General features: G+C 40.5%; 1 protein-coding gene across 10 annotated transcripts in view; it reads left to right on the top strand.

The window, feature by feature from the left end:
• The window catches only part of LOC103710848 (BEACH domain-containing protein B), a 121,296-nt gene that overhangs the window by 36,331 nt on the left and 59,643 nt on the right, over positions 1-25,322 (top strand). For all 10 annotated transcript variants that reach the window (XM_039118979.1, XM_039118975.1, XM_039118980.1 and 7 more), the window contains 4 exons: positions 16,554-16,776; positions 20,400-20,453; positions 20,871-21,329; positions 24,483-24,810. In XM_039118979.1, coding sequence (XP_038974907.1) covers positions 16,554-16,776; positions 20,400-20,453; positions 20,871-21,329; positions 24,483-24,810 — 1,064 coding nt within the window. The remainder of the gene's footprint in view (positions 1-16,553; positions 16,777-20,399; positions 20,454-20,870; positions 21,330-24,482; positions 24,811-25,322) is intronic.

Raw genomic sequence — 25,322 nt, 5'->3', positions numbered from 1 at the left:
CAGCTCTTTGATTTGAAAGAATAAGATTTAATTTTTCAGAGCTTTGTGTAAATTTTTCAACAATTGGTTTGTATTTATGTACCTCATTCTTAAGATTCAAATTTTCTTTGACTAGTTCTTCCTTATCCTTTTTAAGAGATTCAACATTTTGTGCAAGTGAGGTATTATTATCGAGTAGGGATTTTACTTTTAGATTTAATTCCTTAATTAGTGTTTTTGCCTTTTCATTTTCAATGCTCAGTTTTGAATTTTTGATTTCTAGGTTAGTAGTGTTAATATTTTTAATGCTCTCCTTTTCAATTAATAAGTTTTCAATATTTTCCTTTAGTTTTTGATTGGAGGCTTTTAATTCTTTATTCTTTGCTCCTAACATACTACAATCACCCATAAGTTCTTGAAAAGCCTCATATAATTCTTCTAAAGTAAAATTTATGGTTGGGTTTTGACATACCTCGTCGTCTTCGAACGCCATGAAGCATAGATTGGCGGTCTCTTCCTTCTCTTCCTTGGAGGATGATGTGTCACTATCATCCCATGTTGCCTTCAATGCCTTCTTCTTCTTCTTTCCAAAATACTTCTTTTGTTGAGGGCATTCGGAACGAATATGTCCCGGTTTCTTGCAATCATAGCATACGATTGGGTCTCTTTCTTTTTCCTTTTCTTTTTTCCAATCATTTCTCCCTCCAAATTTCTTTCTTGGGAAGGGTTTCTTTCTTCTCATGAATTTTTTAAACTTCCTTACTATCAAACCCAAGTCCTCATCTTGACTTTCTTCTTCACTCTCACTGCTCTCTTCTTCACATACACTTGAGGTAGCCTTGAGTGCGATTGTCTTTTTCTTTGGCAACTCTTCTTCATGCTGCTTCATCGTGAGCTCATGCGTCATCAATGAGCCCAAGAGTTGTTCTAGCCCCAAAGTGTTGAGGTCTTTGGCTTCTACAATCGCCGTGACCTTTGCTTCCCATGCTTTTGGCAGTGACCTGAGAATTTTACTCACAAGTTCGGGGTTAGTGTAAGATTTGCCCAAGCTTTTTAGGCCATTAATAATTTCGGTAAAACGTGTAAACATGCATGTGATGGTTTCATTAGGTTCCATCTTAAACAATTCATATTTGTGAACTAGAATGTTCACTTTGGACTCTTTGACTTGATTTGTACCCTCGTGGGTAACTTCAAGCCTATCCCATACTTCCTTAGCGGAACTACATGTAGAGACTCTTTTGAACTCATTTACATCTAAAGAACAAAATAGTGAGTTCATGGCTCTAGAATTGAGTTGAGCCATCCTATCATCATTCTCATCCCAATCCTCCTCAGGTTTGGGAACTCGAATGCCATTAACCACATGTGATGGTTCTTGTGGTCCCTTGACTATAACCCTCCACAAGGCATAGTCTTGTGCTTGAATGAAGATTCTCATTCTAGTCTTCCAATAGGTATAATTTGTCCCATTGAAGAGTGGAGGTCTATTGGTTGCTTGCCCCTCGGCAGGGACATTGTTAAAGGGTGTTGCCATCTAGATCTTTGGCTAAGACGGTTAGGTCTTTCAAGAAATACACAGAGCACCAGCTCTGATATCACTTGTTGCCCAGAGATGGTCACCCAAGAGGGGGGTGAATTGGGTGTTTTAAAAACTTTTGACTAATTAAAAATAAAACACACGAATATATGCACTAAAGTAAAGGAGGAATGAGAAAGGTTAATCGCAAACACAAGGTTTTATAGTGGTTCGGAGCTTCCACTGCTCCTACATCCACTCCCCAAATCACCTTTGGGAATTTCCACTATAATCCACGATTACAGTACGGTAGTTTTGTGAGTTTACTACCCAACTCGTTGTTTTACACCGGGCTCACAACAAACCCTAAAACCCCCAATTTCACTTAGGCTTGGGACGCCTTTCCCTTGTTCCAAGTCCCTTGACTGGAACAAGCACCACAACGAAAGAGTTTACAAAAGAAAGGAAAAGCTCTAAAAAGCAAATATTGCAATTATGAACAGTAGAACCTGGAAGAATCCTTTTGCCGTTGGAAGCGTGGGAGATATTGATTCTTCCGATGTGGAGCGCGTAGGATTGAGTGTGAGCTTTGAATCCCAAGCGCACGAGAGTGATTGAGCTTGAAATCACTTGGGAAGTTTGAAAACACTTGATTTCTTCACTTGAATGCGCTTACTCCCTTGAACTTTTCTTTCTTACTTCTCTCTTGAATGATCTAGCTTTGGGTTGGTGAAGATATGTTGACAAGCACTTAAGAGGTCCCTTTTATAGCCCAAAAAGCAAATATAGCCGTTAGAGACAAAGAAAGAAGGATTTGAAATTCAAACCAAACCTAAAAAGCTGTCAGTCGCGTCCCAGTCACTCCGGGGACGTCTCCGCTTCAACGGGAGACGTCTCGGCTACAAGATTTTACTTTTTCCGTTGTCTGGGGTCGACTCGGCACTTTCAGGGGACGTCTCGGCTTGTTTGCACTTTTTGAATGGGGACGACTCCGCTGATCTGGGGACGACTCCGCTTCTTTATCTCCGAAGAACATGTCCTCTGGTATTTCCTGAGAGAGTCGACTCCGCTCCTTCAGGGGACGTCTCGGGTTGTCTGCACTTTATGCATGGGGACGACTCCGCTGTCTCAGGGTCGACTCCGCTTCCTTATCACCCAAAAAACCATTCTCTGGAAAACCCTGAGAGAGCCGTCTCCGCTATCTTGGGGACGACTCGGGAAGTCTCCTTTTTACTTGCGGGGACGACTCGGCTTACTGTGGGGACGTCTCGCGCATATCTCTTGAAAACTGCCTTTCTGCCGCCCCTGAGAGAGTCGACTCCGCTACTGAGAGAGTCGACTCCGCTAACGCGGGGACGACTCGGCAGGTGTCGGGGACGTCTCCAAGTGTGCCGGTTCTTCCTGTTTGTGCCAGAGACGTCTCTGAAACTATCCGGAGACGTCTCGGCTGTCCCTGATCTGTTTTCTTTAACTCAAAATATTCTTCAATAAATTCATAAAAATTATGGGAACTTGCCTAGACATTTCTTAACAATATTCTTAATAAGACACATGAATTCCTCAATTAAATTGTTAAGATATAATGGAATTTTACTCTAGTGTTTTGTATTCATCAAAATCTATTAGGGGGTCAACAAGAACCGACAGGTATGTGGTCCGTACCGGTCGGTACCGCATGGTACCGGCATTGTACCGGTGCGAACCGGCCGATTCCCACCAGTACGTCAATTTTTTTTTCAAAATAACCACAGCGTCGCGCCATACCAGGCCGGTACGGTACCGGTATGGACCGGACCGGTATGGTACCGGTACGGACGGCCACTGGTACGCTGACTGGTACTGGTACGGCGGACCTTGCTACAAACAATAACAGGACACCAAGCAAATGGTTGTTATAGATTGCTTGGCAAGTACTTTAAATGTTTCTAATAAGCTAGGAACATCAAGCAAAAGCTTTAGGTGAATTGGCCAGCAAACAAATAATTCTAAAAATTTCATGTTACTAGGAATGAGTTTTTGTTCCACATATGAATCATAATTTAACAACTTTGTCTTACACTATTAACTATTGAATTTCTTTCTTACATGGATAGCATGTCTGCTTTTCAACTAATATAGCATGGTCTTATTACAATATATCACCTAATTTAAGAAATGGTAGTGATAACATATGTAATAAATAGTATTTATATACGATATATGACGTAAATGATCTTGGGTTGCTTATTAGCTTTTCTTATCTATATATGAGATATGATGTAAATATTTTTTGGTTGCTTGTTAGCTTTTGTAAGTTCTTATTCTTTTGACTCTTTATAGTGGAAAATTTCTATATATAGATTATGCTGATCCAATGTCCGTCGTACCGGTATCGGTCAGTATATCGGTGGCCGGCCGGACCGGTACGGTACCGGTTCGGTACGTACCGGCTGGTATCGGTACCATACCGGCACGGTACGGCAAGCCAGAAATTTAGGTTCTTTTTTTTTAAATGTTGTCTCTGTTGGATCTTAAATTAAGTAAAGATTGATGTTTTTTTATTTCTTTTTTCATGATTTTTGATGTTTCAATGTTTAAATTTAGGGTTAAAATTTGAAACATAGATGATGCATGTTATTAGCTCCTCCCGTTCCAAATGATAAAATGATACACATAAAATATCTTCAAATTAAGATACAATCATTTACATACATTTAAAGCACTCTCGGATATCTAAAATTGGGATGAGTGTCGATGGCTTTCGTAGATATCCAGATCATAAGTATAGTAAGGAGGCAAATCAACCCAATCAGAAGGAATGCGCGTCGGGTTATAAAAACTGTCGGATCTCTCGCTCACGCTCTGGCTCTGAGAGGTGTCCTTTGATTGTGTAGGGGCCCATCCAAACATGGCGGAAGCAAAATCCGATGCACCATATCCATATTCGTCAGGTTGAGGCTGTGGATAATAGAATCCGTATCCGTATGCGAGCTCTTCTGCAGCCGTATCCTGTCTTCCTGAACGACTTTGAGGAGCCCGTCTTCTATATTCAATGATATCCTCACGGAATCTATCAGGTGGTCGACTGTGGTTCGTATCCTGTGTAGCACCCGTAAATTGGGACTCACCGGTGAAATAAAGACCACCCTCAGGCTGTCTCATAACTACCATACTATCCTCCGCTCCCTCCATGGCTAGAAGATCCATTACCATCAAAACCTTCATTGCTGCTGGTCCAAGTCTCCTCCTCGACACTCTCCATTGGGACCCTTTGTTTTCCTTTCCTGGCCCTCTCTGTCTGGCTATGTCGCTCTTTTCTGCCGAGCATCTTTCGATCAGCTCTTTCGGTGGGTGTCTCGTACCAATCATGTGGTGACTGGCTCCTCTGTGCCTGTGGCTGATCAGCTCTGGGAATGCGTGGAATATTGCGCTCAGCCCATTGCTCTGGATCGACCCTAGCGTCGGTGGCTATGAAGCTAGCTGGTCGTGAAGGCGATCCTGGCTCGTCAAGCTCGGGCTCCTGCTGCTGGCCTACAAGCCAGCCGAGTAGTGGATCATTGTCATCATCAGTGAAGATCCCGTAAATCAGATCTGCATACTTGAGCTCCGCTTCCTCATGAATGCACTTTAGCCTCAACCGCAGATTGTAGTGCATATAAAAAAGGTCGTTGAGGCTCTTTTGCATCAAATGGTTTCTTTGTTTGCTGTGTATAAGGACGAAGGTGGACCAATTGCGCTCACAGCCACAAAAGAAGACTGTTTGGGAGAGGATCCAGATAGCTATCTGCTTTAGATTTCTCGCGGACCCGCCAAAATGCACCCACCATTCAGCTACAAAAATATTTATGAAAATTACATATATGGTAGTTCCATATTAGTAACTAAGTAACACCAGGTGAATGTTTTCCTGATGTGTCACGTACCTGGATTCATATTGTGTTTGCTGACGATAGCCGCTCGTTGGCCAAAACTGTAGTTGCCCTCTCTAAATAATTTTGATGCAGGACGGAGGTAAGGGATGGAGAGGCAGAGTAAAAGAGGAGAAGAAGAGGGGAAGAAGAAGAAAAGAGGAGAGGAGGAAGAGGAAGAAGACTAATTTTCATGCATCATTTCATTAAAAAAAAACAAATGCATGCCCCATATGCATATAGGGCCACAAAATAACAGATAGATCCCTACAAAGAAAACAATTTGAACAAGATCCTCAAATGACAATATGCAAATTAATCCTACCAACATAAAATAATAAAAAAATAACATAAATCAATCCAACCACAACGAAAGTGGCTGGACCGTCCTCCTGCGACGACCGTGATCCTGCAAAATAATCAGTCCAGTTCTAGTGTCCGCACCAACTCCCCTCGGGTAAGAAGAAGTCGACCCCGACGAATGACTCTGATAGTACTTCAGGAGATCTGGGTCAATGCGCTGGAACTCCTCACGTGTAATCCATGTAGCATCGGACTCCGGGCGTTCTCGCCAGCGAACCAAGAAACGCTGAACACCCCCATCACTGGTAGAAACAGTCTGCTCATCTAAAATGGCATCAATATGTTCTTTTTGTGTTGGTGGTAAGGGTAAATGGGTCGGAGATGGTATGGAATCAAGAATAGGAGTATCATCAAGCTCAAGGGATGGCTCAATGAAAGGGTCAATAGGAATGGAAGGGGAACTCTTGTAAGCAACCAAATCCTCAATATTAAAAGTGGAGCTAATACCAAAATCAGAGGGGAGATCAAGGATATAGGCATTAGTGCCCACTCGTTGCAATACTCGAAAGGGCCCAGTACTGCGAGCCTGCAGTTTCTTGACGGTTCCAGATGGAAACCGCTCAGGCCGAATACGTATCATAACATAATCTCCAGTTTGAAATTGTTTATCTCGCTTATGAGAATTAGCCTGTAGCTTATATTGAGCATTACTCATATGAATGCGCTTGCTAATTTTCTAATGCAGAGTATGAATGTGTTGTGCAAATGCTTGTGCAGACTCAGAAATTCGAATATGTGGGGACATAGGTAGGAGGTCTACAGGTTTTCTAGCTTTATAACCATGGACTACCTCAAATGGACTCATCCCGATAGATCTATTGACCGACGAATTATATGCAAATTGGGCGACAGGTAAAATAGAATCCCAGTTACGATTGTGTTCACCGACTAGACTTCACAAAAGGTTACCTAGACTTCGGTTGACGACTTCGGTTTGGCCATCGGTTTGAGGATGATAAGCAGTAGAAAATTTAAGTTTGGTGCCAACCAGGTTTTCCAAAAATAGCTCATGAAGCGGACATCCCTATCGGATACAATAGTTTTCGGTAAACCGTATAACTTAACAATCTCATCAAAGAAAATCTTGGCTACTCGAGAGGCATCAGAAGTTTTGGAACAAGGAAGGAAGTGAGCCATTTTAGAAAAACGATCCACAACCACAAAAATGGAATCATGTTTCCGAAAGGTACGAGGAAGGCCGAGCACGAAGTCAATACTAAGGTCTAGCCAAGGGCGATCTAGGACAGGTAACGGAGTGTAGAGGCCAGTATTTTGTTTTTTGTGCTTAGCTAGTTGACACGTGCGACACTGGCCTACAATTTTAGCAACATCCCGTTTCAAACATGGCCAAAAAAATGGACGTTCAACTTCTTCTATGGTCTTATCTCGCCCAAAATGTCTAGCGAGACCACCGGCATGCACTTCCCATATCAAAAAATCTCGTACGGAAGTTCGCGGGATACAAAGCTTGGAAGCTTTGAACAAGTACCTGTCTTGAAGATAAACACCATCAATCAAAGGTCCTTGTCCATCAGCAAGGGCATGATAGAGTTTTCCAAAATCGGGGCAAGACAAGTAATCGTGCCTAAGTCTGTCAAAACCGGTGATGGAAACAGACATGGCGAACAACAGGGTTACTCGTCGACTCAGCGCATCAGCAGCTTTGTTCGCTGCACCTGACATATGCTTGGGAACAAAAGTGTAGTCCTGGAGAAATTGAACCCATTTAGCATGGCGATGATTAAGTTTTTTCTAGGAATTAAGAAAACGAAGTGCTTTGTGGTCAGAGTAGAGAACAAATTCATTTGGAAGAAGATAATGTCGCCAATACCGTAGGGCCTGGACTATTTCATAAAATTCTTTGTCATAGGTGGAATACCTCTGTCTAGCCTCATTCAGCTTTTCACTAAAATAGGCTATAGGATGACGTTCTTGACTAAGCACACCACCTATACCTAAGCCAGATGCATCACATTCCACCTCAAAAACTTCACTAAAATCAGGGAGTCGCATAACCGGCGCTTTCGTCATTCTTTTCTTAATGTCACTAAATGCTTTAGCAGCGCGCGTCCACTGAAAGTCACCCCGTTTAAGGCAATCTGTGATAGGTGATATAAGTGTACTAAACCTCTTTATGAAATGACGGTAACATGTGGCCAGGCCGTGAAAACTACGGATGTCGGTAATATTCCTAGGTTCATGCCATTCGACAATTGCAGTGATTTTCGCAGGGTCAGCAGATAAGCCCTCAGAAGAGACTAAGTACCCTAAGAAGTTTACGTGAGTAGTGAAAAATGAACACTTCTTAAGGTTAGCATAGAGGCTCTCATTGCATAAAGTTGTACAAACTTGCCTTAAATGGATTAAATGTTGCTCCTTAGATTGGCTATAAATAAGGATATCGTCAAAATACACGACTAAAAATTTGCCCATGAAAGGTCGAGTACTTGAGTCATCACTCGCATAAAGGTACTAGGAGCGTTTGAGAGACCAAAAGGCATTACCAGCCATTCGTAGAGGCCATCTTGTCTTAAAGGCTATCTTCCATTCATCTCCTGGGCGAATTCTGATTTGATGGTAGCCACTTTTTAAATCAATCTTGAAGAAAATGGTGGCACCCGCCATCATATCCAACATGTCGTCGAGCCGGGGATAAGAAAAACGGTATTTGACCGTGATTCTGTTAATAGCCCGACTGTCTACACACATTCTCCAAGTTCCATCTTTCTTTGGAGTAAGTAGGGCAGGTGCAGCACAAGGACCTAGACTCTTCCGAATAAATCCCTTTTGTAGGAGCTCTTTAATTTGCCTTAGGAGCTCTGCATGCTCAGAAGGGTTCATCCGATAATGGGGCAAGTTAGGAAGAGTAGCTCTCGGGACTAGATCAATGGCGTGCTGAATATCACGCAGAGGGGGCAAATGATCCGGGAGATCTTCGGGGAAAACTTCCTTGAACTCCTCAAGGATAGCTAGGGCTTCAGCTGGGAATGTGCTTTGAAGATGTGGGTGAAGCTCTTTAACTAGTAAAGCAAACACCGGAGAGTCATTAAATACGCTCCTCTCAAATTCCGTGGGGCTAAGGATATGGAGTTCCTTTTCTTTAGAGGTACTCTTGTTCGTACTCTTATCTAGTGTTTTGGGCCGTAAAGGATTAAGCTTAATTTTTTTGCCCTGGAATACAAAAGAGCAAGAGTTAGTTTGATCGTAGATAGTGACATCGAGGTCGAACAACCAAGGTCTTCCTAATATCAGATGACCTACATTCATTGGGAGTACGTCACACCAGATGGTGTCTTTGTAAGAAAGGATTTGAATAGGTACAAGACACCTTTCCTTAATGTGAATGGATGAATGGATGACGTGTCGATCCAGGAGACCTTATATGGTTGAGGTTGGGAAATTGGAGTTAGACCCAAGCCGGAGATAATGCTGGAAGATATCGCATTAATACAGCTCCCGCTATCAATGATAACTTTACAATCTTTTTCTCCGCACTTAATGTAAGTGTGGAAAATTGAGGTTCGTCTCCAGTCATGAGTCTCCTTAGGCTGGGTAATTGCACATCTTACTGCATTCATAGTGGGTTGGTCGGATTCGTGGGCAATTATCTGGGGTGTAGCTCGAATACAGCCTAAAGTGTGTGATTCGTCTTCAGGTTCATCTTCGACATCTTGAATATCCTCTAAATTGGGCTCATAAATTTGTTCCTCCAAATTATCTATGTTATCCGCCTGTTCTTGTGTATCAATAACAAGGGTCTGATTTGCACATTGGGAGGCAACATGACCAAACCTTTGGCATTTAAAACACTGAATTCTTGAGTTTGTTTTTGGAGGTTCACCTAAAACTCCTTTGCCTTTAATATCTCGGTTTTGGATAGGTGTAGAAGAAAAGGGCTTAGGTGGGACAGACCCGATTGGGGGCCTGGGTCCAGATGGTTGAGTACTAGTGGGAACCCGCCTGGCGTCAGGGCGCCTAGCAAACATGGATTTGGAAAATTGCTCATAGTTTTGCACAAATGTATAGGCTTGGTCTAAGATGGCCACTTCACGAAGGATAAGTGCTTTCCTAAGCTCATCATTTAGGCCTCGTCGAAACCGGCTCAGGATCATACGTTCATCCTCAGCTACACTACTTCGCATCGTAAATTCGTCAAATTGAGCGATGTAATCAGTAGCTGTGCGGCTACCTTGTCTTAAATTATTTCATCGATCTAGGAGGTCAGCTTGGTAGCTTAATGAAAGGTATTTTTCTTTTAATTTTTCTTTCATTTCTACCCAATCAATAATAGCAGGTTGATGTCTCCTAGCTAACAGGTGTTCAGTGTTTTGCCAAAACAGCTTAGCTCGACCAAGAAGTTTCATTCTAGCGAATCGAACTTTTTTGTCCTCAGACAGGTTGTACCACTCAAAGAAGTGGTCCATTTCGTGTAACCAATCAGAGAAGACTTTCGGGTCAAGACGACCGTCAAAAGTGGGGGCTTCCACCCTAATGCCTCTCATTACATCTTCATCAGGATCACGAGGTTCTCTAGGTTCTACGTTATTCAATAACCCTCTGAAGTGAAGCCTCAATTGAATCGAGTCAGGCATTAACCTAGGTGGATATTGTGGTTAGGTCATGAATTTGGGCATTGTTTGCTTGGACTTAGGCATTGGTATTTTGGACTTGAGCATTAGTGTTTTGGACTTGGGCGTTAGTGTTTTGGACTTGAGCATTAGTGTCTTGGATAGCTTTTAATAGAGCTTCGATTTTGGAATCCTTGTCTAGGTGAGACTCAGGATGAGATGCGACACGACCACTACGTAAATGCATAAAATGAATGACAAAATGTATGAGCCGACCAACTATAAAGGTTCCTAAGTAGACCTAATGCATGAAATGAATTCAAAATTGCAAAGTAGATGCTCAATATAAACTAAAACTACTCCCTAACAAATAAATATTGCAACCTGAAAATTAATATGAAGCGCAGGCCAATAAGCAGTGCAGTCAAGTAGTACTAAGTTCTCGGACTTTGCAAGGTGTCACGGAGCCACATAGGTCTCCCAGATATGATCTAGCTCTACAGTTAATATTAAAGAGGTGCTATTACTAGGGTTTTTGCTTGTCTTGTGAATGTGTTTGGTCACGTGTATTTTGGATTTGTGGAACGTATTTCCACACACAAAATATGAAAATTAATGCCAAATTAAATGAACAAATTGAATCTACAGGGAAGGGAAAAACAACATTAACCTGGTCTGGAGATAGACTTTTGCACGCGGAAGATGATCAGACTGAAACAGGACCGGGAGGGTGGTCAACGGCATTGTAGGATCGTCACTATGATAGCTTCCGTGGAGGCGGTCGGAGCAGCTGATGGCGGCTGCGGTTGGAGCGGGTTGCAGTGGGGGCTGTCAGAGATGACAGTGGTGGCACGACAATCGACGGTGGCAAATACGTGGCGGCGCGGCAGCGACTAGCAGCGGCGTCAAAGAAGAGCGGGGGCGGCGCGCGGCGCAGTGGTGCAGCAGCAGACGTGGCAGCGGTGGTGGGAAAGAGCGGGGGGTGCTGATAGCAGTGGAAGGCGGAGGGGAATGGCGGTGGTGGGAGGGACGTGGGAAGTGGTGGCGGGTACGAAATGGCCGGCGACGTTCGGCGGAGCAGCAGCAGCTACGACAGAGGGGAAGAGATGAAGTGGCGCGGTGGTGCGAAGAGAAAATGGTGGTGGCAGCGGTGACCGTGGGCGGAAGCGGTGACGGCGGAGAGGAGACGGCGTGGGGTGGCGGAAGGCGGTGATCGGAGAAACGAGGAAAAGGATCAGGAGAATAAGGAAGAAGAGGGAAGGGAAAGAAGAACACCGCTGCACGTGCGTGACTTACACGTCACGTGCAGCAACTTAAATTCATTTTTTTTTCTTTAACCCAAATGGACTTGGGTTATCGCGTTAACAGACCCAACCCATTAAGACAGTCCGATCCGCAATATTGAATTTTGAATTTTGATTTTTTTTTGAATTTGTTCGGGTTAATGGGTAATGGGCTAACGGGTCTAGACCTTACCCGCACAGCAGATCGTCTTCAACCTCCGACGATTTTGAGGGATCATGCCTGATTTCGCGGCGGTGGTTGCGGGGAGGCGTTCGCTGGTGGAGGAGCGTGCTGGGGCGGTGGCGGCGTCCTTCTCCTGGATCCGGCTACGGACGGTGGCCGCAAGATGCGGCCGAAGCTTCCGGGGAGGCACGGTGGCGTCCGATGGCGAATCGGCGGTGCGGCGAAGCGGCGGCGGCGGTGGGTGCAAGCGCAGCGACGGCTGAAGAGGAACACGATGCAGAGGCCGGCTTATATGCCTCCCGAGCTGCTATGGGGATAGCCGGCGACGGGGCTTTCCCTTTCTGTGCGGGAACTGAGAGAGAGGGGAAGAGGAAGGGAGACGGAGGCGGTGGGAGACAGAGGCGACGACGGCGTGTGGTGGGGGGACCGGTGGAGTGGCGATGGGTGGGAAGCGACCGACGGGAGAGCTTTGCCCTTTTTTTCTGCACGGGAGATGAGATGAGGGAAAGAGAAAAAAACAAGAAAGAAAGGAAACGCCCCTTCTTCGAAATGCGTGCCGTTCAGCAATCCTCCGTACGATCCGGTGTCCGCAGTGCAATTACTCCAGCAAAATGCAGATGAGGAAAAGGCCGAAAAGGAATTGGTGGGTGTCCGTCCATAAACTGGATCCCTTGACTTCAGCAACAGAGGCAAAGTCGGGCCTGCTCTGATACCAAAGCTGATGCAGGACGGAGGTAAGGGATGGAGAGGCAGAGTGAAAGAGGAGAAGAAGAGGGGAAGAAAAAGAAAAGAGGAGAGGAGGAAGAGGAAGAAGACTAATTTTCATGCATCATTTCATTAAAAAAAAACAAATGCATGCCCCATATACATATAGGGCCACAAAATAACAGATAGGTTCCTACAAAGAAAACAATCTGAACAAGGTCCTCAAATGACAATATGCAAATTAATCCTACCAACATAAAGTAACAAAAAAATAACATAAATCAATCCAACCAAAACGAAAGTGGCTGGACCGTCCTCCTGCGACGACCGTGATCTCGCAAAATAATCAGTCCAGTACTAGTGTCCACACCAAATTTGCTCTGTGAAAAGTAAGCATGTTCTACCATGTTAATAATTGAAGATGCCAGTATATTTACACATGCTGGTAATTACTAAATCATAATTACCTCTTCAAGATAGGATCGCTTTTTCTGGATCATGCTCCATCTTGTAAATCACATTACGCAAAGCATCCAGAAGTGTTTCATCCATACCAATTTCATCTATGTTGTACTGAAACCGGGGGTTTAGGTAGTATGCTGCACATATACGAGAGTATCTTAGCATAATTATATAAGTACATCCATCACTATAATTGTCACTATAATTATATCTTAGCTTACTTGCTAGATGTAATTTCTTACCCATTTGCACTCCCCACCGTCGCTCAATGATGTTGATGTACGACCGGCCATGCACTGGATCTGCCTCCATAATCTGATCCTTTGCCTTGACCATCATGTGATACAAAGATTCCATTTGGGGTAGATCTTGCTATCTACGGCCCGCAGCACTTCATATAATGATTTGATAGCTTTGACTATTGTAGTAGCCCACTGCCAGAATGACTGTCTCGTCACCAAGTAATCATCTTGCTCCCTTCAGTGCCGGCATAAGAATATCTACTATCATGCCACTCGGAACTGACAAACACTGACGTAGGGCTCCTCTCTTCTCGAGAATGCTATCAAGTGCGATGAAGTTGGTAGCAAACTGTGGTCTCAGAATCTCTCTCCCTGCATACTTTCTCATCAGTGAAAGGACCCAGTTATGGTTTATAAATATACCTGGTGATGCGTTGGGCTGTCTCCACCATTTGCTGCACTCTATGGATCTTTCCAATGTTCATCAGCATGAGATCAATATAATGTGCAGCACATGGGGTCCAGAAAATATATGGGTGCCACTCCATCAAGATCTGTCCGGCAGCTTTATATTGCGGCAGAAAATATATGGGTGCCACTCCATCCACATTGTGTCTACCCTCTGCTGCCTTGAATCTCTGCTGGGGAGAGCATGTAGATCTACATCATGAATTGTCGCTCCTTGTGAATTTCTCTAAATGACTTCTTTCGGCTACCAAAACTACCCAGCATAGATGCAATCCGGCCACGTTCTTTGCCGACGCCCTCCCTGACTGAAGTTGTCCTCAAGAACTCTGGATCTTGTCTAGTGCTTCCAGAACCGCCACCCGACTCGTATGCAGAGGGCCCAAATCGAGCCCTATACCTGGCCACCTCCTCCTGCTGCCACTGATCATTTAGGCTTGCCTGCATGGTCGCCTGAGTATCTGCCTCCTCCTCATCTAGATCCTCAACCTCCTTTGGCTCCCTAGAGTGATAGGAAGGTGACTCTGCCGCTCGGCGATCGACCTCCGCCCTCTTCTTGGAAGCCCTCTCCTTCGCTTTTTTGACCTCAACGAGATTCTGCCTCATCAGCACACGAATCTCGCTAGGACAATTCGGGCACGTAGCAGCCTCACTGGAATTTCCGTCTAAGTGTTGCTTCAACTTGGTTACCTCTCCTTCTTTGAAAATCTTGTCGCAAAAGTTGCATTAAAACTGGTGCCGTTGCTCCTCTCTTCCAAGTCTTCGCCCATAAGACTAACCAACATCACGCATTGTAGGGTTCGTTTTTCTTGATGGCTCCATTTCTATCATAAATTTTCAACATATCAAAAAATTAAACTAATAGAGTAAATTTTCACATGATCTTATTTTTTAAGCAATTTATAAACTTTTTTTTTTAAGTTACTTATTAACAAAATTAATGAAATAACATAGGACAAAAAAACCACACCTTAAATAGTCTCCGCTGGATTTTTTTGGAAAGGACCTCCTCCTGAATTTGTGGGCTATCTCTCAAATCCCCTTCTCTGGTTACTCCTCAGAGACTCACTGAATTTATGAACTCTGGAGTTTGAATGCTCTCGTTCGGTTTTTATAATCGAACGAGTGAGGAAGGCCGAGGCGCAGAATCTTGCTGTCTCGGCCATCAAGTTTAAAAAAGTGGCTCTCGGCCAGTCCTTTCTTTTCAAAAGCGACAGAAGTCAAAAACCACAGCGCGCGACGCTGTGGTTGTTTAAAAAAAAAAATTGCGTACCAGTGCGAACCCGGTTCGCACCGGTATGAGGCCGGTACCGACTAGTACTCTGCTAAAAAAACAACCCGGTACCGGATTCCACGCGGATCTGGTACCGGTCTAGGGCCGGACCGGTATGTACCGGGCCGGTACGGCAGTTTATGTGCTGATATGTAATTGTTTGAAAGGATTAAAAAGCCAAATGTATAGTTATTTGGGCTGAATATGTGTTGAGTTTGAAATCTTAAACCAGGGATGACACATTCAAGTGTACCTACATATCTGTATGACTGTATCTTCACAGAGGGACAGATAAAGAACTATTCAAAGGGAAGAAAGATCATTTTTTGGGAGAGGCTTAGCTTATGGACTTTTCCATCCTTATCCAATTTAAAAGAAGTCAAGGAATTGGGCCTGACTAGGTGTGCTATTTATGAGAATGAAGTATCAATCTCATATGCCTAGTTAGGCACCATGGTTGACATGATGGTGGTATAACAGTTTAAAGTGATTTGTAAATTGAGTTTACATGACACAGCCTGTTTCTTTATTTTAATATGGATGAGCCAAAGAACCAAAAAGGTGCATCACGTTTAAGTGCATTGTAGTAAATGCTGACCTGGTTTGCCCTTTGCGTCCTTTGTCCATCTACTTGTCCTTTGTCCATCTACTTGTCAACCACTTTTTGAAAGTGAACACTCTTCTCAAATCATTCTTTAGATTGTGGATGCATCATGATATTATGACTAATGTCATTGGAGTTATACCCAGTCCAGTCAATCATATTTCTTTGCAGACTTTCTCATATTTACTACACCGGAATGATGATAGATAAGTTTTTTTGTTCATTCAATTGACTTTCTAGAGTTCAATATATTTGTGCAACATTCCTAGCATTATCCAACATGAGATTTGTGCAATGTGTGGTGCATGATGTTGCAAGGCTTTAAACTTTGAGGATTGGTACTGTATCAATAGCTGGTTGGTGTGGTAAAACCCTTGATACAGGCAGTGCAGGTGCAGTACGCCTTGATACATCTCAGTACATATGAGCAAGAAAAAAAAAGAGTACCGTGTGCTATATTGGTCATTATGCCTTGATAAGACATAATGTATCCCTGATTTGCCTAATACTGGTGCATACAGGCCCCTATCATACAAGCTTATATCTGGTAGGGTATGTACTGGCTGGTGCAGAGCGGTATGGACCTGTATCCTTTCTCCTGGTTGATATAAATGGAGCATCCTTGCTTCCAAGAACTTTTCCTAAAGTTATGAATGCATAGATTTATACTTCAATTGATCACTTAGTAATCATACTTCCAAATCATTAGCCCAAGGATAAAAAATAACTTAGCAGCCAAGACATCTCTACTTAGTAAAATGTCCAGCGAACATATTGGCATCTGCCTATGTCCAATCTTTCCTTTTCATAAACTTGTGGTTATTTGCTATTCCTTTCTTTTCAAAGCTGAACTACTTTTGTTTTAGAATACACAAAGGTATGATAGGCCCTTTTGGCCATGGCTTTCTCACTTACATTTTCTGTTCATTGCAAAAGAGTTCTTAACTATTATCAGCATCACATAATTTCTCATTATGCTGGTCAAATGAAAAAAAAGAACAATTTACCTTTTGTTCCAGAGCTTTTACGGGTCATTAGAAGACTGAATCTGAAGGAGCAATGGACTGATCTGTCACTCCATTATTTAGCTCTGGGAACTCTAAGATCAGCTCTGTCTGAAAATCCGCGGGCACAAAATCATTTCAGAAGCATTGGAGGACTCGAAGTTCTGATGGATGGACTTGGACTTCCCTCAAGCCAATGTTTAGTTTCAAAGCATACCATTCTTTCTGGAGATGAAAGGTTGTCCTTGGATAGTGGTGAAGTTGGCCCTTTCAAATTCTTACATGTTCTTGAAACTTCATTCTTTTGTCTGTTTCTCAGAAATATGATGAGTCATTACATTCCTTGCTAAATCAATTTGAGATTATATTGAATTTTTGAACATTTCAATTTAAATTATGATGGACTTGGTTTAAATTTTTTAAAATAATTTGCCCTTTCTGCTGGTTTTGCATTTTTCATTATGTGACTATGCTGTCTTCTATCTGCTTGCCATGATGGTTCTCACATTAGACACCGTGTGAATAACTTTGCTGCAGACTTCCATGCTTACAACTTTGTTACCTGATTTCCTGTGGAATTGAAGTTCCTTTATAAAAAAATAATAATATGGTTTTAGTTAATTTCTGGCACCCTTTTCCATTTTCTAAGGTGGCTGATGGTATATAAGTCAATAACAGTTACATGCTTGCAAGATGTATGTTCAAAACTTGATTACAGTAATGTCTAGTCCACCTGCTGCAGCTAAACTTTTGGTCACTAATTTGAGAAACATGCCACTTTAAACTCTTGGTAACTTTATCAGTTTAAGCCTTATCTTTATTTTGATTTGAAGATTGCCATCAAAAATTGAAATATAAAATTGCCATCAAATATTGACTCAGTAAGCAAGATACAATCATTTTCATTAACTTGGGATGTTGTATAGAAGAGCTAGTAGACAAATGGGGTATAGAGACACTTTTCTATGTGCTATGTCCAACACTTGTCAACGGACTAGACAAAACATCTAGTAGCCATTAATAAAGATTGCAGTGTCTAATAATCAAAAAAGATGGATAATAAAGAATGTCTGAGCTGGCTGGCATGCAACATGAGCATGCAGATACGAGAAGGTCAAGGTGATTGTATGCAAAATAGGAAGAAATTGTTAAAGATGAATATGTTAGAGGTAGTGAAGTTGCATTAGTTGAAGCAATGAGAAGTATTGTAAAATGATATGTATGTGGGTAATAAAGGATTGAGAAAGCCCCAATAAGCAGAGGGCCAAAGGCTGAAGTTTAGTTTCAAAGGATCTGCTATAGTAGAGATGAATACCTAAAATAACATGCACATAAATTGTGATATTGATTTGAAAAGGCTAGCAGTAGCTAAGTAACTGGTCTTTGATAGAAATGGTTGGCAAAGGTGGCTTTAGAATGTTGACCCTAAATGCCTGTGTAACATTATGATATGGTCAGTTATGGTGCCCGTTGCCATTTCAATCTATTGTAATTTGTGGTAGTACTTACTTTAATAAAAGTATAACTTACAAGTGATAGAAGAGCACATGTTACTAAATTATTATTTTTTTGTTGGAAATGAAGTAATGATGTTAATCAATGTTGTCAGGTTGGGAATCGAATCATAACTTGTTGAAAATAGATGATTCTGTATCATGTATGAGGACATGATTTGTAAAAATCTTTTAATTTCCTTCAGAACTTTCAAAATTATAAACAATGTGAAGAATTGGAAATATGAGTCAATTGTAAATTAGATGACTGAAAACAAAAGGCCCACCAGATGTAAACCAACAAAAAAAAACATGTTTGGATTAAAATATTTCCAGCAACATGAGCTGTAAATATGATATCCTACAAATAAATGTCATATTTGGTTATTCAGTAAGTATATTGCCACCATCTAAGCTAATTATGGCCTCCTATTATGACAAAAAAAAAAAATACAAAACAATTAGCGGAAGGCCCTTAAAACTAATAGAAAAGATGCACAAAATTTTCTTATTGTGAACATCATAATCATCTAAATTAAATTCAGTTTATAGAATGACCTTTACTTAGGAAACAATTTTTCCCTCATCGTATGGTTGGACTATGACTGCAGATGATAACTGATTATCCAACAAGTCCATGCGATTGTTTACATGGAAACTACTTAGGGTCATTGAAAGGGAAAAATAAACAAATAACATTTCAAATATGAGTTTTGTACTTACTGAATTAATAATTCCACTTTTATATGGCTGTTATTATTAAATTAATAGCTTCATTGCTGTAAGGTTATTGTACTTAAAAAACGTAAGTTTTGAAAAATATTAACAAAGACCAAAACTAAAGAATTGTACTATAGAGCTATTGGGTATCTGATTATGGATTTGAACATGACTTGAAAGTTGAAGCCAATAAAAGGAAATCCAAATCTGAATTTGAACTAGATTACCTTATTGGATTTTGGAGTTGGGTCTTGCTAAGATCTGACTTGAACTCAAACTGCTCACACCCTTAGGTTGGAAATCTTTTGATACCAATTGCAGCTTGGATATTATGTGATTATAGGATACCTACCAAGTTGAAGGGAAAATTTTATAGAACAACCATACGATCAGATATGCTTTATGGTACAGAATGTTTAGTAGTTTGAAAATAATATGCGGGCAAGATGAGTACGGCCGAAATGAGAATGTTGAGATGGATGCGTAATAATACAAGAAAAGATAGATTAAGAAATAGCGCCATTCGTAAAATGGTAGAGGTAATACCAATTAAGAACAAATTAAGAGAAGGATAATTTAGAGGGTTTGAACATGTACAACATAGTGCACTATGTTGAAATAGTGATTTGATATATAGAAGGAAAGAGAGGTAAAGGTAGACCAAAAATCACATGGGAATATGGGATAAAGTAGTAAGGAAAGACTTGATATCTCAACATCTCTCATAAAGCGTGGCCCTAAAGTGAGTTGAACGAAGCATAAGGATTCATGTAACTGACCCCGGCTATTTTGGAATTAAGGCTTAGTTAAGTTGAGTTTAAGAGTTGTTTTTCTGTTCTGCAGATAAATCTATCATAGTTTTGCTTGTGCTTAACAAAAATAATTTAACACTTCAAAACAATAGTTAGTTATCCTATAAGGTAGAAGGTTGTGGAAAAATAAGAAAAATGTATGACAAACACTAGGAAGAGCAGGAAAGTTTCTGTGGAGATCTCAGCTTCCACAACTCTCAAATTTATTTTCATTACATTAGAACTTCAAAACTTTAAGGATGTTGCTAATTTGTGTTGAAGGCTTATTGGTTCTTAGTGATATAAATTAGTCAGTCTAGAAGTCAAAATTCTAAAAATGAGTCAACGCAAATTGACATCCCTCTTGGTTGATATATAACTTTGATGGACCTGGCACTTATGTACAAGGGATCCGTTATATGGATCTAGATCCTGTAACAATATCTGGTCTTGTTCCAAAGAATCTAGATTGCTAAGGGCCAATTTGATCTTCAACATAAAATTCAAACCCTAAATTATATAATTTTGAGAAGAATGTTGTATATACTATGTTCATTAGTGCAAATACGTCTGCCATCATACTTCTATTATAGATCTGCAACATATTGATGATTATTCTGTTATTCAAGGAAGATAATCTTTCATCTTCTTTTCTATACATAAATGCATTCATATGTACAACATGCATGCACATGTTTCTGCACAGCGTTTATAATGTTTCAGATGTATTTATCCTTGGACATGCTCGTCTTGTTTTGTTTTTGTCTTACATTTTCCTTCTGATATCTGTGTGCAAGGTGTACACCATTCAAATTATGACTTTAATTTACTGACGAAAAGAAATATTTCTTCTACAGAAGTGGAATTTTCCAGCTCCAAATTCTTTCATTGGAAGTCTTAAGGGAGTCTATGTATCCTAAATTCCTATCTTGCTTTTGCTAAATGAAATTGAACTGAGAGGATATAAAATTTTTAAATTTTGAATTGCATTTTGGAACTACATTTACAGAAAGTCTTGTGTGCTTTTGCCTATGGATATGTGCATGTACAAACATATGTAAATGATATAAAATGTAAATACATATGATATGTAATGATACACTTGTTTAATTCTGTACTGCCCCAAATTTTATGCAAGGTTACCCTCCTTTCTTAAAAGTTTATATGTATGTTAATGACATGTGAAAGATTCTTGTTATTGATGTTCCTGTGGTATCTCATAGGAAGATCTTACTTGAATGTTTTCATTCCAAACTTAATGTAGTTTTCCATCCATGTAATATCTCATCAGTCCACGTCATCTATTGCGTCCTTAACAACTGCTTCAGCTTTGGCAACTTGAACAATATGCAGTTTCTATATGAAAATGGACGCATACATAAATTTGCAAACAGCATATGCTGGCCTGCTTTTACGCTTCAGGAGCTTAATCAACGAATGATGAGTTCATCTATGCGTGAATCTCAAGTGATCAATTTGAACTCTACCAAAAACAGCACTGAAAGGATACTTTCAGCAGAGACTTCCGTTCAAGATGAAACGTACTATCTTAACATAACAGAATGGAAGGCATATTCTATCAAATTGAGTAGAGCACTTTGTTCTTTCCTCCTTGCTCCTGAAGATATCGACTTTCATCATGGTCAGGCGTCTGTTGGTCAGAGTTCCCTACCTATCTCGCTGGCATATTGGGAACTTTCTATAAGATGGGTCGTGAAGGTTCTTCTTACAGTTTTTCCATGCATTAAGGCCTGTGCCAATGAAAGGCAATTACCTAACCATATAAGGTGAATTCTTTAGTTGATTTGTTGTTCAGAGTACTGGAATAAGTTTTGTTAATGCTTACCTACAACATTCGTATGTGCACTAGTTCTATGTCTGTTACTATTTCCTGAACCTTTATATTGATTTTAACTATTAATGAGTTTCTCTTCCAAAATTTTGATTGGCTACTTGATGCTTGACTTAACAAATTTCATATTTAGTCTCAATCTCTACTTGAACCTAATGAACATGTACTGCTGTTGTTGTCATTACATAAGATATTTCTTGCCGCATCATAGCCATTGAGACAAAAATGGAGTCAACTTTATTTCCTTGATAAAAAAATGAAGGAAATTCAAAGAAGAGAAATTCCAAATCCCAAGTAGAAATAAGGTTTGAAACATTAGTCGGTATTGTATGTGCCCATCGATAATTATCATACCAACACCTTGGTAATACAAGGGGGGCATTGGTTTGGGAAAATACTGCCTAGACTGATCCAAATGATCCTGGATATAGAGGTTTAGAGGTGGATCATGGTCAATTCACCCCAAACCGAGTTCAAACCAACTGCAAACTGAGTGATACCCTACAAAACAGGATTCGCAGAACCAAGAAGAACCGGACGGTACACCCCATACCATATTGTACTATACCAGTTTGGTAGCAGTATCCGGTACGGGAGGCGTACTGACACTCGGTATGCCGAAAAAGACTCCATACTATACCGTACCAATACAGTGCTAGTGTAGCCTTTTCCACCATTTGAAGGTGGGAGCAAAGTGAAGGAGATTTTGTGTTTAAAAATCTGAGTGAAATATTGGGTTTAATTGAAAAAATCATGTGCCAAAAAATTATTTCATGAAAAACCTTTTTGTCTGAAGGCTTGAATCAAAACACCTGCTTTGTAGGTTTTGGAAGCAGTCCCCTTGATTGATTAGTTTAGAAGAAAAGAAATAAAAAAGAATAAGAGTAAGAAAGTAACTTTAGTGGCCTTTTTTTCCTCCTTGGAAACTAGAGCAGAGAACCCTGAAGTCACCCATATAAAGAAATTAGAATGAGATTAAGGGGGAAATTTGTAAAATAATATCTCGTGAAATAGGACTACATACTAAAATATGCATGCACATATCTGTATATATGTAATGTATGTGAGAATAAAAGCATTGATGGTTTGACTAATTTCACTCCATATCTTGTCAAGCTTCCTTCTCATCTCTGCTTTCTCTATTTTTCTAATTGCTTGAATATATGGCAAAGAGAACCAGTCTCACAGTTGCTCGAAACGGGGAACATATGCATGCAAAATTTAAAGAAATTTAGAGAGTTGTGAAATCATTAATGGGCATCCAAAAGAAAAATTTTGCTATTATTTTCTTCAGATGTTGCTCCCACTGAATGTGGCCTATTTAATCACTTGACTGGTGTTTAGCATTTTAGCAACAATGAATTTATAACGTACTCTCAATCGTGGTTGAAGTATGTCACAATATGCTGAAAATGGTTCATCATATGATCCTATTCTTCTTCATATTGTAGCATCACCTTTCTATTATACTTGTGAGCAAGGTCGCCGTACCGGTGCCGCACTAGTATAGGCGTACTGAGTGTCGGTACGGTACCGTACGCTCGGTACCGACCGTACCGACATTGGTGTACCGATATCGGTACCCATCGGTACGGGTACGGTACGCTCGGTACCGACCGGTACAGCGAACCTTGCTTGTGAGCCTATTTACATGCGCTTGAGCCTCTTTTCAGTAGTTGGTTCTCAAGATAATTAACCATGTTTGAACTGCTTTTTTTTATGAAGTATTAGCTGGTATGCATGTCTATCTCATAGTTAAACTTAAATAAAGCAATAGGTCAGAGCACAAATTTTCAAGAGGTTCTGAATTGCCTGGCGCATATTAACAAATCATTCAGGAGATTGCATGATCATGTGGAGCGTACAGGTGAGGTATGCAGTTAAAATGATAAAAAAATTCATCACTCTAAAAGTTTAACATGAAACTTTTGTGATTTCTGAATCAAATGAAACTTGAGCTAGTATTTGTTTTCTATTATGTTTTGGTTATTCAAACTTGAGAAAGAGCTTTCATTTCATTTTTGGGATGCTTTTTCCTGAACTTTAGATTATCCAAGGTGATTGATGCATGAGATAGTGAGTCTTACTCAGGGTAAGTCGCCTCTTCCCAGACTGATTTGGTCTGATTTCTACTAAATTGATTGTGTTCTATGAACCAGTGTTTAAAAGGGGGTTGCAGTATGCAGGTAGTCAAGGGACTGCATATACAGGTGCATCTGCAATTACTATATTTTAACTATTTTAAATAATATAATATATTAAACAGAATAATAACAATAATAATGATAGTAATATTTTTTTGGTAGACGATAACAATAATAATAAAAATAACAACTAACAATGAGTGCTCTTATTGTTCAGTACCTAATTCCTAATAGCTATAATGATAATATGATCAACATTTTAATATCCACCCGTGTTAGGTCCATCTGAAACCCACATCAAACCCAGTTATCAGTTTAAACCCACTTCACTTGCATGGGCCCACAAGCTGCATATGTGGTTCCAGAATGCTAAGCGGGCTCACATACGGAACTCTGCAGTACTAAGCAGGCTGTATGTGCTGCCACATAATGCTAACTGGACTGCCTTTTTGGTCCATATATGACTGCATATAGGCAACAATGTTGGTGCGGTCAAGCAACCACATACACATTTGGCAGTATGCACTGTATTTAAAAGCAGTGAGACGAACTGCCATAGATCCTAATCCCTGAATAAATACAACAATCAAAGTTTCATTGTGGTTGGTTCGCGTCCAGGTTAGATTTGAGATGTCCCAGCCCATTTGGTGGTGGATTTCCTTATCTGAAATTATAATTTTTCTGCCTATAAATGCTTGTTTTGAGATATGAAAATGTTATTTTAAACTAATTTGGCATGAATTCTTGCTTTCTGTGCATGCTCTACCTATGTATTGTGGTCATCTACAAATGCCAATATATTCAGTCTAACTGTATAATGGAGCTTATCTAGGTGCTAGAATTAATGAAATCTGATATTGTAATATTGTATTTTGGTCCCCTATACTCTTTTTTCCTTTTTTAAATTGATAAACCTTCATTCATCTTTATGACCTTTGCTGCAGGATTGTAGCCAATACTTTGCAACATTACATCCTTTGTGCATTTAGAAAGGTTCTTGTTTCTGCACCAGCTCTACTTGAAACCTTCCGGGAGGAGCGAATTTGGGACTTAATTTTTTCAGAGAAATTCTTCTATTTTAGGCCATCTTCAGAAGAAGTTGATGCAGAGATTGATGCACAGGGTGACAGTGTTCTGGTAAAATCTGAACTACCTTCTACCACTGAGAGCTCCAAGGATCAAGCAAAACCGATCAAAGTAGACATTCTTCAAGTGGAAGCCATTTCCTTCTTGGAGTTTGTTGCAACTCTAAGTGGAAATACAAATAACTTGGTAATTTTTTATTTTTTTTATGTGCTGTATTCCTAATAAATTCATGTGTGTATTATATCTAGTGTAAGAAAACATGTATCATGCTTAGAGAATTAGATGTAGAGTAAAAGCAGCGACCGAAAAATTTATTCACTGCTTTTCAATTGTGCAATCTGTGCATTTGCATATCTTGGCTAGCATAATCTCTGTAGTTCATAAGTTTTGTGGATGAGAAAGGTAGATTTCTAAGTTTCAAGCATAAGTCGGTCTCTGTATTATATGTTGCTGGTGTTGCAGGTTGCTCATATATTCCTCAAACTACTCTTGTATTTTGTACCATACCTTGTTGTGACTGACATGGATCACCATTTCCCATAGTAGGTGCAGTTCTAACACCTTTTGCATTTAGTTGGTATAGTATAGTAGCTGTTATGCAGTGTTCTTGTGCCATGTCCATTGTAGATTTGTTTACCTTAGGTGTCAAAAATTGCGGAATTGGCTGTAAAAATTATTTATGTACTGCAAAACCATTT

Source organism: Phoenix dactylifera, unplaced genomic scaffold (assembly GCF_009389715.1).
Source record: "Phoenix dactylifera cultivar Barhee BC4 unplaced genomic scaffold, palm_55x_up_171113_PBpolish2nd_filt_p 000456F, whole genome shotgun sequence".
NCBI classification, from domain to species: domain Eukaryota; kingdom Viridiplantae; phylum Streptophyta; class Magnoliopsida; order Arecales; family Arecaceae; genus Phoenix; species Phoenix dactylifera.
This window is presented reverse-complemented; position numbering and strand designations above follow the sequence as displayed.